General features: G+C 42.2%; 1 protein-coding gene across 2 annotated transcripts; it reads right to left on the bottom strand.

Moving 5' to 3' along the window:
- Positions 1–405: 405 nt before the first annotated feature.
- LOC130454429 (uncharacterized) lies at positions 406–12112 on the bottom strand. Of its 2 annotated transcripts, none has more exons than XM_056798172.1 (6): positions 11957–12112; positions 11220–11493; positions 8865–8990; positions 3484–3692; positions 1841–1869; positions 406–1741 (listed from the first exon to the last, which is right to left on the bottom strand). In XM_056798172.1, exons 2-6 carry the CDS (start codon positions 11307–11309, stop codon positions 468–470), a joined length of 1728 nt encoding a protein of 575 aa, XP_056654150.1. In that variant the 5' UTR covers positions 11310–11493; positions 11957–12112; the 3' UTR covers positions 406–467. The 2 variants fall into 2 exon arrangements, with proteins under 2 accessions (XP_056654150.1, XP_056654151.1); XM_056798173.1 differs by having other exon boundaries at positions 11220–11353; positions 11957–12091.
- Between the last annotated feature and the right edge of the window lie 3563 nt (positions 12113–15675).

Below are 15675 nucleotides of genomic sequence, written 5' to 3'. Positions count from 1 at the left end.
GAGGGCGGAGGGGAAGGGGGAAGGGAAGAAGAAGGAAAAAGGAGGAGAAAGAGGAAAAAGGAAGAAAGAAGAAAGAAGGAATAGAAAGTGTAGGAGAGGGGGAGAGACAGAGACAGAGAGCTTTCCTGCTTCTACTCAAGAAAAAAAAAAAAGTGTTTACACGCCAAAGGGAGGAGTTGAAGGTAACTAGGAAGCTGAGCATCTTAGCAACAGCGTTGGTGAGGCCAGGGCGCTAGCTAAGGAGTCTTCCTGAAAGGAGCCAAGATGACTCTCAGGGAGTGGTGGAGACCCTGCCATCCTCTCTAATGGCGGGATAATCGATGAAGTGATTTGATCAATATAAAGAAGCTTCTTACCTGACTTCAGCCAAACTGACCAAACAATTGCCAAAAGGAAAGGGTCTGATGAAAGTCACAAAGAATGTCTTTGTTACAGAGACAGATGAGGGGGTTTTGCTTTATCCTGGCTTATTTTGAGTGTGTCTTTTGTATGCTTGAGCCCTTGGCACTAGCACTATTCTGGTAACACCTGGCTGAAGTTCTGCTCTCCAAGGAGCTGAAGCTATATCTGGCGGCTAAGTCACTCCCACTGATTCTGACTTCGAGGGAAGATCTGACCCCTGAGGTGTTGAACTGCCTTTTGGCTCCAGGGGGGTTTCCACTGCCTTTGACAACGGAAGCGTGCTTGTTCATTCTGACTCCGGAGGGATTCCCACTAACTCTGGCTGTTGCCGAGCCCTCTCTGCTTTTGGCGTTCTCACTTTTTTTGACCCCCAAGGAACTGTCACTATCTCTGACTCTAGAGCTACAATCTCTGTATTTGACTTTAGCGGGGCTCGCACCAACTCTTACTCGTGTGGAACTCCCAGTATTTGTGTCTGTGAGGTTCTCGTGTCTTTTGGTTCCGGAAAGAGCCTCACTTTGTTTGCCTTCCGAAGCGCTCCCACCCGATTTGATAACTAAAGGGTTCCAAGTATGCTTGGGAGTTGATGGGTTCTTGCTGTATTTGGCTCCTAGGAAACCTCCTTTACTGAGCTTGCTTTCTGAATCACTACAGCTAGTTTTCCCTCCCAAGAGGCTCCCCTCACTGATTTTTACTCTTGAGGGAGTCCTACTTGATTTGACTTCAGAAGGATTGACCCCTTCATTCTCAACAATTGTATCTCCTATCAGGTTCCTATTGATTTTAGTTTCACTGCAACTTCCTCCCAGGGGGCTGCTATTGTTTTTAACTCTTAAAGGACTCCCACTGAGATCTTTCACTGAAGTACTGCAACTAACTCCCAAAGCCCAAGTGTCTTCAATATCTAGGGAATCCTTATCCTTAAAGCTTTGAAATCCTGAGTCATTGCGATCACCATTCACTCCTAAAGGATACTCTAAGGGATTCTCACTGCCTAGGACTCCTGGAGAAATTTCATTAACTTCTTCTGAGTTATCCTCATTAGTTTTGACTTTTGGAGAGCTACAGTGGATTCCACTCCCCACATCATTCTTATCCATTTCAGTTCTCAAGAGGATGCTGTCTGTCTTAGATTCCAACTGCACTAGGGAAGTAGACAGGCTCTCTCCCTGGCTTTTGTCTTCCCCGATTTTCTGGAAGTCACTCGTGTTTAGCCCCAACTCAGAATAATCGGTAAATGCTTCCTCGTTCGTAGTATAGCTAACACAGAACATTCTACTTCTGGGAGGGCTCTTGGGTCTAATGATGGCCATTGCAAAGGCCTCAGTGTAAGGATCACCTAGAAAGCAAACACATGGGCAATGAGCAGCGACCAGGGATCTTCTTTTCCTTCCCCTTGCCCCTGCGTGTCTCGGTGCGGGACAGATACAGTACTTACAGTCTTTGGTGGTGTCGATGTCGTCCTTCCTGGTGGGAAAACCAGAGGTACAGTTAGTTTTGTCATTCCCAGAAAAGCAGCCTGGATCCAAGAAAGAAATCAGGCAATGGACACCTAATGGAAAGTGTGTAGTAATTCCAATGGAAATTGGGCAAGGAGCCGAATGGACATTTTCCTAAAATCAAGAAATGTCAGCATTGGAAGGGACTTTAGAGATCATCTAGCCCAGGGTTTCTCAACCTTTTTTGGGTCATTGTTCCCTTTGGCAGAATGAAGCTTATGGATCACTTCTCAGAGTAATATTTTAAATACATAAAATAAAATATGTAACCAGGGAAACCAATAATGTCAAAATATGGTTGCCGATATCAAAAATTTATATTTTTCAAAGTTCATGGACCCCATGGAAAAGACACTTGATCTAGTCCAAACCCTTCAATGTTCTGAATGAGAAAACTAAGGGCCAGGGAAATGAAATGCCTTACTGAAAGGCTTCACTACAATTCAGGGGCAGAGGTGGGATTGGAGCCTGGGTCTCCTGCCCCCCACATCAATGATCCAGCATACATTCAAGGTTTGAGTCGTAACTATTAGTTGTATGGCAGTGGGGAGACTTTCAACCCTTTAGGTACCAGTGTTTTCATCCATAAAGGGCATGGACTCGATGATCTCTTAGCTTTGAGAGTATAGGAAATCTAACAATGGATTGATTTGCAAGTGTAATAAAAAATGGAGTAAGGGTGTAGGTTCATGAGGGTGTTTTTCTTCAAGTCAAGGGCAATGTATAAAGAAAGGAGATTATGCCCAAAGGGTGATAAGAGACTATCTGCCCTTTGATCCAGCCATAGCACTGCTGGGTTTGTACCCCAAAGAGACAATAAGGAAAAAGACTTGTATAAGAATATTCATAGCTGCGCTCTTTGTGGTGGCCAAAAATTGGAAAATCAGGGGATGCCCTTCAATTGGAGAATGGCTGAACAAATGTGGTATATGTTGGTGATGGAATACTATTGGGCTAAAAGGAATGATAAAGTGGAGGAATTCCATGGAGACTGGAACGACCTCCAGGAAGTGATGCAGAGCGAGAGGAGCAGAACCAGGAGAACATTGTACACAGAGACTGATACACTGTGGTACAATCGAATGTAATGGACTTCTCCATTAGGGTCAATGCAATGTTCCTGAATAATCTGCAGGGATCTAAAAAACACTATCCACAAGCAGAGGATAAACTATGGGAGTAAAAACACCGAGGAAAAGCAACTGCTTGACTACAGGGGTGGAGGGGATATGACTGAGGAGAGACTCTAAATGAACACTCTAATGCAAATACCAACAACAGGGAAATGGGTTCGAGTCAAGAACACATGTAATACCCAGAGGAATCATGTGTCGGCTATGGGAGAGGTGGGGGGTGGGGTGGTGGGAAGGAAAAGAAAATGATCTTTGTTTCCAATGAATAATGTTTGGAAATGACCAAATAAAATAATGTTTAAAGTGGAAAAAAAAAAAGAAAGGAGATGTGGTCACATGTAAGCTTGCTGCCTGGTTTTTGCTTTGTTTTGTTTTTAAAGATTGCTTTCTGATTTCCTTTAGGAATTTTCTTTTGGGAGAAAGGTAGGGCAAAATGTTAGGGTCCCCACCTGCTCATTTCACATTGTAGTTTCCTAAGTCGCTCGCTCCACTTATCAGAGGTATTAGTAGTTGACTGGAATTCCTTCAGGTGGTAGGCAGTATTCTCTTTAGCCTTCTTCAAATCACTTTCTAGCTCAGACAATTTGCTCCAGGTGATCTTGAGGGACACTTCCTTAAGGCGTTTGGTGGAGGCAATGGAGTCTTGGAGCTCCAAACACTATAAAAAGAGCCAAGATTGAGAGAAAGTTTGGAAGGAACTGAGAGGGAGGGAAATCTCCCAGGGACCAGTGTGCCACGGGCTGGAGGACTACCCCTCATCCCATATCCAGTAAAGGTATCAGCTGTCTTCTTCCCTTCTCCCCCACACATTTCTTAGGCTAGACCCATAGCCATTGTGGCTGGTCATGGGCAAAGGCAGCTTTTCCACCATGTTCCTTTTCCCTGTAATTGCCCTCCCAGCTTACCAATCCTGTCCCATACTCCCCTCCTGTTCCAGAAAATCCTCCTTACTTAAATTCCTTCTCTCCACTTCCCTAGACTCTACCTAACTGCTCCAAGTTTTTTTCTTTCTTTCTTTGTCTATGGACTTCTTTAATCTTGTTCTGTCATCCTTTTTAAGTTTTTGTCCACCCCTTCTCTGGTGGTCCTCCAGCCAAACCTGCCTGCACATTGTCTTCTGCACTACTCCCCCCAAACCTGCATTGTCCCACCTCCACACTTCTGCATGCACTCTGCTCCTTGATCCTGGAATGTCCTTCACTTTCTTCACCTGGTGACTCCTTTTTCATTTGTTAATGAACAGCTCAAAAGCCAGATGACTTAACTATGGCCTGCTTATGAGGTCAGGATTCACTTATTTAAACTTTGCACCATGCTCAGATCCTAATAAGTATGTTGAATGGAAGGAAATTGTAGCTTGGGGGATGCAGGGGGGAGTGTATATCCTGCCTCCTCCATTATCTTGAGGCAAATGAAAATTGGAGGACTAACCCTACCCACTTAGAAACTAGGTAGGAAGTGTAGCAACAATTTTATTCTCCAGGAAAGCAGTTATAGCTACATGACATGTCATATTGTCCGTATGAGCTGTGGAGTCCAGCTTCTTCCAGGATTCCTCCCACAAACCCCAGTGATATGAGAATTGAACGGTTCATCATTCCACCCTCTGCCCCACCTTTTTCTCTAGACATTTTACTCTAAGGGTCTGTAGAAACAGTCCTTTAATAAAGATGGAGGCATTGTCTTCTCCTTTGTCTCCTGCCCTTAAACTCTGCTTTAGACTTATCTCTTCCAGGAAGTCTTCCCTGATGACACTCCTGTTCTTTCTGTGAAAACTTTTGTTAGAGAGCCCATTAAATGATGACTTTCACATTTCATTTCCTAGGGTCTGGTTTGTGGTTTTTATGACCTTTTATATACATTTAAGGAGATATTTACTTCTTGGACTTTTGTATCTGCAAGTATCTTCCACCAAAGGAGGAAGCAAATGAGTGTAGACTGATAATACTTGCTAGAGTATATATTATATTAATAATAGAGACATTTCTATTATTAATATCATTTACATGATATTATTAATAGAGACATTTCTATGTTTTCTTTAATCTTACTCTAGTCTTGGATTATCCACTGCCTCCTCCCCTTACATGCCACTGAGTACATTTAGAGAAAATCAAAAAACTGTGCTGGCTGGGTCCACTACAAATTCATATAACATAATCTCACCTGGGCCCTCACTGCAGCAAGGCAATTCTTTTGCACTTTCCCAATTGATTCACTATCACCAAGGCCACAATAGATCTACCAAGTTCTTTTATCCCCACCCCCCTCAAACCTCTACTCTCATCACCCTCTCAGCTGAACTTTATATTTCCACTAAAAAAAATGAGATCACTTTTGGAGGTTCATTTTTCTTTTCTTCCCCTTCCTCATCTCATATCACTTAAAATGCCTTTCCCTGCTGATGGCAACTGGGTGGACAGTGGACAGCAGGCAGATCTTTGGACTTGGAGTCAGGAAAACTAGGGTGCAAATCCTGCCTCCAACATTTACTAACTATGTGGTTTTTAAGTAAGTTACTTTGATGTGGGCTGAAATGTTCCACAAACCTTGCCAAGTAGCTGTATACAATCAAAATGACATAGAAGGGGGAAGCTGGGTAGCTCAGTGGATTGAGAGCCAGACCTGGAGATGGGAGGTCCTGGGTTCAAATCTGACCTCAGACACTTCCCAGCTGTGTGACCCTGGGCAAGTCACTTAACCCTCCTTGCCTAGCCCTTACCACTCTTCTACCTTGGAATCAATACACAGTACTGATTGATTCCAAGATGGAAGGCAAGGGTTAAAAAAAAAAGAACATAGAAACAATAACTAATTGATTAGAACGAACTAGTTGACATGAGTTGCTTAGATTCACAATTATGAGAAAACTCCTCACATCAATCTTTAGACATAATCTAGGTCCTTGGTTGGGGTCTCTAAACAGCATATATGGGTGGTTCAGTTTCCCAGTCACACAGGACCAGTTTCAAACAATACTCAATTTCCACAATCATTGCCTTCCTTAAAGTGCCCAGAAAAGAGTAAAATAACATATCATTAGCCTCATATTGCTCCTCTGCCCCCAGGGGGGAAACAGAGAGAACCATGGGTAAAGCTCTGTCGATCAAAGTGACCCATTGGTAAAGTGCCATCATTTCCCTGGAGACACTGGGAACTGTGTCAACTACCCAAACAAATGATTCCTTCCTTAGTAACTAATCAAGATAAAAAGCATTCCTGAAATCATCACCCATCTTTTACTCTCTGACTCTCTATCTTTACTTACCACATACCTCCTTATCTCTTTATATTACCCTAATAACTAACTTACTTGCTCTACTAGCTACTTTGGCACTAGATTCTCTTATAATAAGCTTCTTTCCTCAAAATGGAGTTAGTTTAAGCCATCAATTAATTCTTTGGCCAATACTCAATTGCCTACATCAGCTTGACAATCTCTAGTGCCTTAGTTTCCTCATCTATAAAATGGGATAGTAAAGGACTAAATGAGATAACATATAAAGCTATGTGGCAGCTAGGTGATACTGTGGACCTGAGGTCACAAAGGTCTGAGTTAAAATTCTGCCTTAGATATTTAATAGGTATGTGACCCAAGGCAAGTCACTTAACGATTTTCAGCCTTTTCCCCCTTCCTCCTCCTCTAATTTCCTTTATCCTTTATATCTTAATCTTTAAAATGGGAATAACGACATCATTTAATTCCCACAGTTATTGTGAGGATAAAATGACATAATATTTGTAAAGTAACTGTTACTACTACTAGTAATAAAGCTAATGCATTATATAAATGGCAATTATTCTTATTATCTCCGCCCCTTACTCCTGTGAAGAGATAGCCTTTCTTACCATGGTAAATCTCTCTACATGCCAAAATAATTCCATTCTAATCCCATCTTCTTCAGTAGATTGCCCCCTTCCCCTCTTATCTTCAATCTCTCCCATCTGCTGGCTACTTTCCCTGCTATCTAGAAGCATACCTAAATCACCTCCATCCTCAAAAAAATCCCCACTTGGCCCATTCATCCCTGACAGCCATTATCCTATATTTCTCCTCATTTTCATTAATAGTTTTTAAGAAGTATATCTGCAATTGATGCATCTGCTGCCTGTCTTCTCATTTATCTTTTTAACTCTCTGAATCATGGCTTCCACCCTCATTATTCAATTGAAATTGCTCTCTTCCAAGTTATGGACTAATTGGTGCCAAATCTAATGGTCCTTTCTTACTACTCATGCTTCTTGACCTTTCTGAGGTATTTGACCCGGTTGATCTCACTCTCCTTGATATTCTTTCCTGATGATCGTCTTTTGTTGGTACTCTCTTTTTGTAACACTGATCTTTTTCTAGTTCTCCTTCTAAAACTTATCTGACTTTTCTCTCAGTCTCTTGCTGAATCTTCAGTTTGGCTTAACCCAGAAACCTCATATATACTCTACCATCACCAAGGTTCTGACCTTGGTCCTTTTCTCTTCTCCTATATAATGGACTGGTGTGTCTCTATGGAGAAGATTCTCAGATCTATTGATCCAGCCCCAACCTCTCCCAACTTCTAGTCGTTCATCTCCAACTGTTCATTGGACATCTTGAACTAGATGTTCCATAGAAATCTCAAACTCAAGATCCCTAAAACTGAGCTCATCATCTTTCCTCTCAAATTCTCTCCTCCTATGAACTTTCTTGTTACTGTTGAGAATGTGACCAGCCTCTTAGTCCCACAGCCCCTTCCATATCCAATCTGTTGCAATGTCCTCTCAATTCTACCTTTGCAATATCTCTCATACACACATTCATGCACGTGTGCTGGCACGAACACACAAACAGTCTTCTCTCCTTTGACATTGCCACCACCCTGTGTTCCATATGGGTCCTCTTCACCTCATGCCTGGGCTACTACAATAACCTGATGGATGATGCCAGAAGTCAGGAAAGATACATATCAATCTTAAATGTCCTTCTCAAGGACTATTCATGAAAGCAAGGAGACATAAAGCTATCAGAGACAAATGGACCAAGTGAGAATTTTGTGAGGATGAGGGAGACTTGAGTATGTTTATTGGGAGGGAGACTTGGGTATGTTTACTGGTAGTAGAAAGCAACCAGTAGATATTGAAGATAAGTGAGAGAGAAGTTGGTAGAGGGGGCAATCTTCTGGATAAGAAGGGATAGAATGGCATTATTTGTGTATGTAGAGGGATTTACTTTGGCCATTTTATCTACTCTGTCTCAAATCTCTCCCAACTGCAATATATTCTCCACTCAGTTTTGGAATGGATTTTTGTAATCCTCACCAATCATTACCTTGGAAGGCATCCCCACCCCCACCCTTGGCTCCCACCAAAGCATCTTTAACATAAGTTGGAGATGAGACTTTCCCCCTACAATTGAAACCTGATCCTTTAAACATTTTTTAATTCTCCCAGTTCTAAATCAAGGAAGAAACCATGGCCCAGGGAACTGAGATGACTTACTTAAAGCCATACTCCTAGTAAGGAAGACTAGAAGAGATTGTGGCTCAATAGAATGAATGAATGCTGAATTTGGAATCAGAGAACCTTGACTTCAATTCTATTTCTGCTGATAATTACCTATATGCCTTTGGGTAAGTCATTTCGTCATCATCATCAACCACCACATTTACACATTGCTCCTCCTATGTGGCAATCAATGTACTAAGTCCTTGACAATTATTATCTGATTTTTTTTTCACCACAGCTCTGGGAGGTAAGTGCTGTTATTATCCTTTTACAGTTGGGGAAACTGAGTCAGGCATCCTCACATACAGTAAGTATTTATTGAAGGAATGAATGAGCATCATCAGCTCCTTACCCGGGATTTTACTGATTCGATTTCATTTGACTGCAGCCTGATCGCTTGGTTGAGTTTGGAGATCTTCTCTTTGGTATTGTTCACATGGTCCAAACCTCTTCTAGCTGAAATCTGCAGTGCTCGAAGCTAGGTGGAAACAATGGGATGGAAGAGTCACTTACATGAAACCATAATAGTAGTACTTTCTCTAACTAAATGGCTGAATGCCTTTGGATAGAACTTTGGGGAAAAGGTTGCCTGTGGATATTGCTAAACCAGGAGCTAAATGGAGTTCAAAGACTGGCCACTACCACCCCTTTCTTTCCCAAAGCAATGATAAAAGCAATTGTTCTAATATGTAACACATACTGCACTTTAAGACTGACGCTGCACATTTTGTGTTAGTCTTTTAAAGACTTGTCGGTCTGCTGACTTATCCACACGAGCTAACGCTAATTTAAACCAAAACCAAAACCTTACCTTCCATCTAAGAATCAGTACTGTATATTGGTTCCAAGTCAGAGGAGCAATAAGGCAGTGGTGGTGGCGGTGGTAAAGTAACTTGCCTAGGGTCACACAACTAGGAAGTTTCTGATTCCAAATTGGAAACCAGAACTTTCCATTTCTAGGCCTTGCTCTCAATCCACTGAACCACCTAGCTGTTCCCACAAGCTGATACTATTAGCTATTTTACAAATGAAGAAATTGAGGCTCATAGAAAGGCTCAGTCAGTTAGCCACATTTTCAGATCTCATAAATGGCACAACTGGGATTTGAACCTGAAGACTTCTCTCTCCAGCTCAAGTATTCTTGCTATGACACCACAGAAACTGTCTAGCACCCTGGATAAATGCCAAACAGTTAGAGAGATTGACCTATACCAGGAATGTTCTGCTTTGGAAAGCCCAAAGTTCATTTGAGACAGAATCGAAATTCTGGAGAACTGAGATAGAAAAGCAGCTGGAGCCCATCTTCATAGCTGTAGGCAAGCCCTGGGTTTGGCTTTCTTTCCTAGCTGCTGACTTCCAGATGGGCTTTCACAGTCCCCCTAGGATCAGAATAATCCAATAGAATAGAAACTCACTGAAGGCAGGAATCATTTTCCATTTTTTCCCTTTTAGGGTGTTTGGCACATTGTAAGTTCTTAATTCACATTTACTGAATTGCTAGGAAATCTGGTGTTGAGTCTGTCTCATGCACCAAAACTCTTTTGTCCCTATTCCCTCCTGCTTCTCCTTTCCATCTCCTCATCTTTCTCCTTTACCCCACTTCAGTCTTCCATAAGCAGAGAACATACGTGCTACTTCCAGTGCTTCCCTCAGGCTAGAATCTTAAGGAAACCGAGAGAGAGAGAGAGAGAGAGAGAAGAGAGAGAGAGAGAGAAGAGAGAGGAGAAGAGAGAGAGAGAGAGAGAGGAGAGGGAGAGGGAGAGGGAGAGGGAGAGGGAGAGAGAGGGAGAGAGAGAGGGAGAGAGGGGAGAGAGGGAGAGGGAGAGGGAGAGAGGGAGAGAGGGAGAGAGGGAGAGAGGGAGAGAGATGGAGAGAGGGAGAGGGAGAGAGAGGAGGGGAGAGGGAGAGAGAGGGAGAGAGAGGAAGAGAGGGAGAGAGAGAGAGGGAGAAAGGAGGAGAGAGAGAGAGAGAAGAGAGAGAGAGAGAGAGAGAGGAGAGAGAGAGAGAGAGAGAGAGAGAGAGAGAGAGAGAGTGGGGAATATCTATTTCTCTTATAACTGCCTGCAATTTGGTTTTCAGTAAGCTTGTCTTCCATTAGGTAATTTTTGCCTCGCCTTGCCCCACTTCCAAAATATGTTATATGCTTCTCTCTTCCAACTCCATGATTTTTGTCCCTATATTCTCTCCTTCTACTTCTCTATCTTTTCAAAGCCAGCTCAGATGCTCTTCTGTGAAGTCTCTACCGATTCCCTTAGGCAAAATAACAGCCTGCCTTTTTGAACCCCATCTTACCACTGCTTTTATTGCCCTTTAATTCACTTAGAATGTAATGTTATGCTGACTATATAGTTATCTTAATTGGAATCATATTCCCCCAATTAGAAGTTGCACTATGGCTTCTGAGGTCCCTTCAGAGCAAGGAGAGTCTATCATCTCATGTGGGGATCCTCTCCAGGGCTCTGAATACAGTAGGCACTAAATACACATTTGCTGCATTGTATTGCTTTTGGTTTACAATCCAAATTTGTTTGGTTGTCTGGGGGAAATGACACCCACTGCCCAATTTCTATTCATTTTACCACCCACTATCTTTTAGATCTTGGATTTACAACTCCAGGACTGATTTTCCTGAAGGTGGCTTAGGGTGATGGGGGCAAGCTCAAAGAGCTTCTCCATCTTTGGCAGCAGCAGCAAAGCTTTGAGTCACCTGGCCTTCGATGTCCAATGGAACTTCAGCCTGCACTGTCTGGTCTGCACAGTTCTCAATCTGATTTTCTCCTTCCGATGTCGTTCCCATCTTTCCAAGTCTATATTGCTGTTCGAGGCTGGTCCAAGTCACTGCTGCTGTCCATAAACAAGATGACTTCGCTGTTAGACACCTGGGCCCATTGGCTGGCCAGTTTGTCCTCTAAGACCTGGAGATTCAGTCAGTGGAGCCCAATAGACTGGCTCCCTCAAAAAGCATGGTAATTTACAAGTGCCTGATAGATAGAATTGAAAGAGCATTTTAAGGTTTGCAAAGCACTCTTTGCAAAGCACTCATTTTAATAGATGAAGAAATGGAGGCAAACAGGTTAAATTACTTGTCCAGAGCCCTACAATCAGTAGGTGTCTGAGGCTGGATTTGAACTCATGTCTTCTTGACTCCCCGTTTATCCACTTCACCACCTAGCTGCCAATAAGCTACAACCTTTAAGGGGCTTTAGAACCATTATTTCCTCCCCCTCTCTCAACAATTCTGGAGAAAGGCACTGTGCAAATCATTATCCTCCCCTTCGCAGATTATGGAATTGTCCCAGAGACCTTAAGCAATTTATCCCAGATTACCCATTAAGGAACAGAGCCAGGGCTGGAATCCAGACCTTCTCTCTTTCAACTTCAGTATTTTCCCCCCATGACCCCAAACTATAATGTTAACAACCACAACCAAATAAAACCCTTTACCTGACCCTTGCTGACAGACTTTCAGGGAAAATCATCTGGGCATAACAAGGCATGAATAATCTACAGAGTCCCCCCACCTGCTCTCAGTATTAAGTATCCTCACATCCTATAAGCCAAGTGCTACCATAGAAACCAGCTCCAGCCCTAACACAAAGCCACATCCTTACCACCTCATAGAGGGTCCCCAGGATCAGGATCCCATTGGCCAGAGGGTCCAGATCTAGCTGCAGTCATCTTCTTCCTGAACAATAGGACCTGAAATGGCCATTGTGTGCTCTCCTTGGATGATCCCAGAGATTTCCTTCTTCCCCAGCCTCTAATCAAGCAGCCTCTTCTGTAGCCAGTTAAGAGTGGACAGCTCCTGAGACCCATTAAGTTTCATGGAGGAAAGATAAACACTCCCATATCAGACTCCAATATGCACTCTCTGTTGGAGTCCACCTCTGTTTGACTCCAGACTCTTCACTGAATTAGCTCAGCCTCAGCTTCTTTATCTGTTAAGTAAAAGAATAATATACGTGTTACTAGCTACCTGATAAAGACCAGGAAATCAGATGAGCCCCTTCCTGTAGAAGGGATGAGGGAATAGGAAAATCTAAGATAGTGATAGTGATGAGTGAATTTCTTGTGAATTCAGGCTATGGATAACTCTGCCAGCCCCTGAGTTTACCCTTATTTGACCTAGTGGGGCTGATTCGTCTCAGATCCACTCAACCACTTCCCTTTGCCTACCTTGGAATATTACTACACAACCAACCCCTAAAACCTCTGGACCATCTGAGGTCATGCTCTTGGCCAGGATTATTCTCCAATTTCTCAGAGCATTTATGTGTTTATTCCCCTGATCCAGAAAAAAGACAAATACTCATGAAGTCCCATTGAAAGAGATCCTTTTCACCCTTCTTGTTGGATTGAGGAGTATAACCAAGTGGTTGTATATTATTGAATCAACCCTACCTATAGTAGTAAGTTTAAGAGGGGGGTTGTCTGTTCCTTGAAATACTGAACTTTGCTAATGGTATTGTTAAGCAAATACTTTTTATGAACTTTAAACCTTACATATAAACCTTAAAGTTCCATATAGATAATGGAGCTTTAAAAAGAAGTGACTTTAGAGATCTTAAGGGTATTTTACAAACAAGAAAACTGAAACTTAAGGTCAAGATAGTGGCATAGAGGAAGCAAATGTTCAGACCTCTGAAAACCCTTCCTTACCAATAACAAACTAAATGCTCCTAGGGGACTGAAAATCAAACCTAACAACAAGACAGAGCCAAGGAACCCTCCTGCTGGACTCAACTTAAAAGGTACACCCCGCCAAAGCCAGAATTGAGAGAAAACTCTGGTTTAAGGGGAGGGAAGAAGAAGGTCCCAGGACCCCTCCCCCACCAAGAGCGCCAAGCCTCCAGTGTGGGCTGGAACCTCTGGGCGGAGGGCAAAGGTGCTGGTCTGGAGGGAGTACCTTGTGGGCAAAGCTGTGCCAGACTCAGAGCATTCAACACAGGCAGTAGGGAAGCAGACAGAGGAGAAACACAGAGTGCAGAGTGGGAGGCATAGTTGCAGCATCGGAGACACTCCATATTGCCCCCCTCCACCCCTCCCAAGGTTTTGGCCTCAGGGCACATCCAGCAACCAACCAGACTTAATTCCATCAAAGTTTTCAGGGGGCAGGGAAGCTCAAGCTCCAACAACCCTCCCCCACAGACTGCTGGACTTCATCCCATCAAATCCTCCAGAAGGCAGAGAAGATCAAGTTCCACCACCTCTCCCCCACTGACTGCACTGAGAGATTTTACTGACAAAAGTCCAAGGGTGAAGGTGAAAAGAAGAGCCCAAAGCCACAAAATGAGAAGAGTAAGAGCTCAGGCAACTGTAGGGAGTAAAGAAGGGGTAAATATGAGCAAACAACAGAAAAAGAAAAAAGAAATTACAATCAACAGCTTCTATACAGGCAATGAACAAAGAGCAAATGTAACAGAGGAGGATCAAGGAATACCAAGCAAAAATACAGAAACTCCAGCAAATTGGATACAGTCTCTGGAAGAACTCAAAATACAATTCAAAACACAATTAAGAGAGGCTGAAGACAACTGGGAAAAGAACTTTAAAAGCAAGATAAGTCATCTGGAAACAGAAAACAGTGTCTTGAAAGCCAAAATTAATCAGCTTGAAAATGAGGCAAAGGAGATGAAAAATGAAGCAAAGAAAATGAAAGATGAGGCAGAGAAGATGAAAGATGACCTCCAAAGAAAATAAGATCAGAAGGAGGATGACCAAAAAGCCAGAGAAGAAATCCAGTCTTTAAAATCCAGAATACAACAACTAAAACTAAATGACTTCACAAGGTAGAAGGACACTATAGAACAAAATCAAAAGAATGAAAAAATTGAGGAAAATATGAAGCACCTCATTCACAAAACAGAAGATTCCAGGAGAAGCAACTTAAGAATCATTGGTCTACCAGAAGACCTTGACAAAATAAAAAGCCTGGATATCATACTACCAGAAACTATACCAGAAAACTGCCCTGATATTCTAGAACATGAGGGAAAACTATAGATTGAAAGAATCCACAGATCACCTCCTATACTTAATCCCCAACTGACAACACCAAGGAATGTTATAGCCAAATTCAAGAACTATCAGAACAAAGAAAAGATATTACAAGCTGCCAAGAATAAGTCATTCAGATACCATGGACCCACAGTGAGGATAACACAGGATCTGGCTGCATTCTACACTGAAGGACCAAAAGGCATGGAATATGATATTCTGGAAAGCAAGAGAACTAGGTCTACAACCAAGAATCAACTACCCAGCAAAACTGACTATATTCTTACAGGGGAAAGTATAGTCATTTAACAAAATAGAAGAATTCCAAGCATTTGTAAAGAAAAGACCAGACCTGAACAGAAAATTTAATGCCCAAGCACAGAACTCAAGAAAATCATCAAACAGCAATTAAAAAAGAGGGAAAAAAGAAAAACAAAACAAAACAAAAAAACAGCATTTTTAAAAGAGATTCAATAAGTTAAAATGATATGGATGCCTATAAGAAAAGAAGTCATTGGTAATTCTTAAAAACTGTTATTATCACCTGGGCAGCTAGAAGAATTACACTTGGAGGGAACAGTGACAAACTGTAAAGGATGAAATGATAAGACAAAAATATGTATATAGATATATGAATGCATAAGTACATACATATATATATATACAACTAGAGCTAAAAAAGAGGTTAATACTAAAATAAATGTGAAAAGAAATAAAAGGGGGTGAATTTATATGTCACAAAGAAGCTCATGGCAGGAGGGGGGGAGAACATCAATACACCGGAAAGGTAAACAGGTTGGAGATAGGAAATACTCAACTCTTATGTGCATTGAAATTGACTCAAAGAGGGAAGGACAATCCAATCCATTGGGGCAGAGAATTGATTTGTGCCCTATAGAAAAATAGAAGGGTAACAAGTGGACTGGTGGGGAGGGAAGCAGTACAAGGGACAGAGAGGGTGGGGGGTAGTTTAAAAAGACTAAAGAAAATAAGGGGGGAATAAGAAGGGAGGGGGTATAAAGGGAAGTAAAATAAAGGTGGGAAGTTAGGGGGACTGATTAAAACACAACATTGGTGTATAAGTGAAAGAAGAAAAGGCAGGACTAGGGGTAGAAATCAAAATTCTGGGAAATACACAGCTGGTAATCATAACTCTGAATGTGAAT

The sequence above is a fragment of the Monodelphis domestica genome, chromosome 5, assembly GCF_027887165.1.
Source record: "Monodelphis domestica isolate mMonDom1 chromosome 5, mMonDom1.pri, whole genome shotgun sequence".
Lineage (NCBI taxonomy): Eukaryota > Metazoa > Chordata > Mammalia > Didelphimorphia > Didelphidae > Monodelphis > Monodelphis domestica.
Note: the sequence above shows the minus strand (reverse complement) of the source record. Positions and strands in the feature narration are given on the sequence as shown.

Coding starts and splice junctions, on each gene's coding strand:
- LOC130454429 (XM_056798172.1), bottom strand. CDS start 11,309: ATGGGAACGACATCGGAAGGAGAAAATCAGATTGAGAACTGTGCAGAC. Junction 3,693..8,864: donor TCGAATCAGTAAAATCCCGG/GTAAGGAGCTGA, acceptor CTCTTTTTATAG/TGTTTGGAGCTCCAAGACTC. Junction 1,870..3,483: donor CTACAATGTGAAATGAGCAG/GTGGGGACCCTA, acceptor TTTTCCCACCAG/GAAGGACGACATCGACACCA.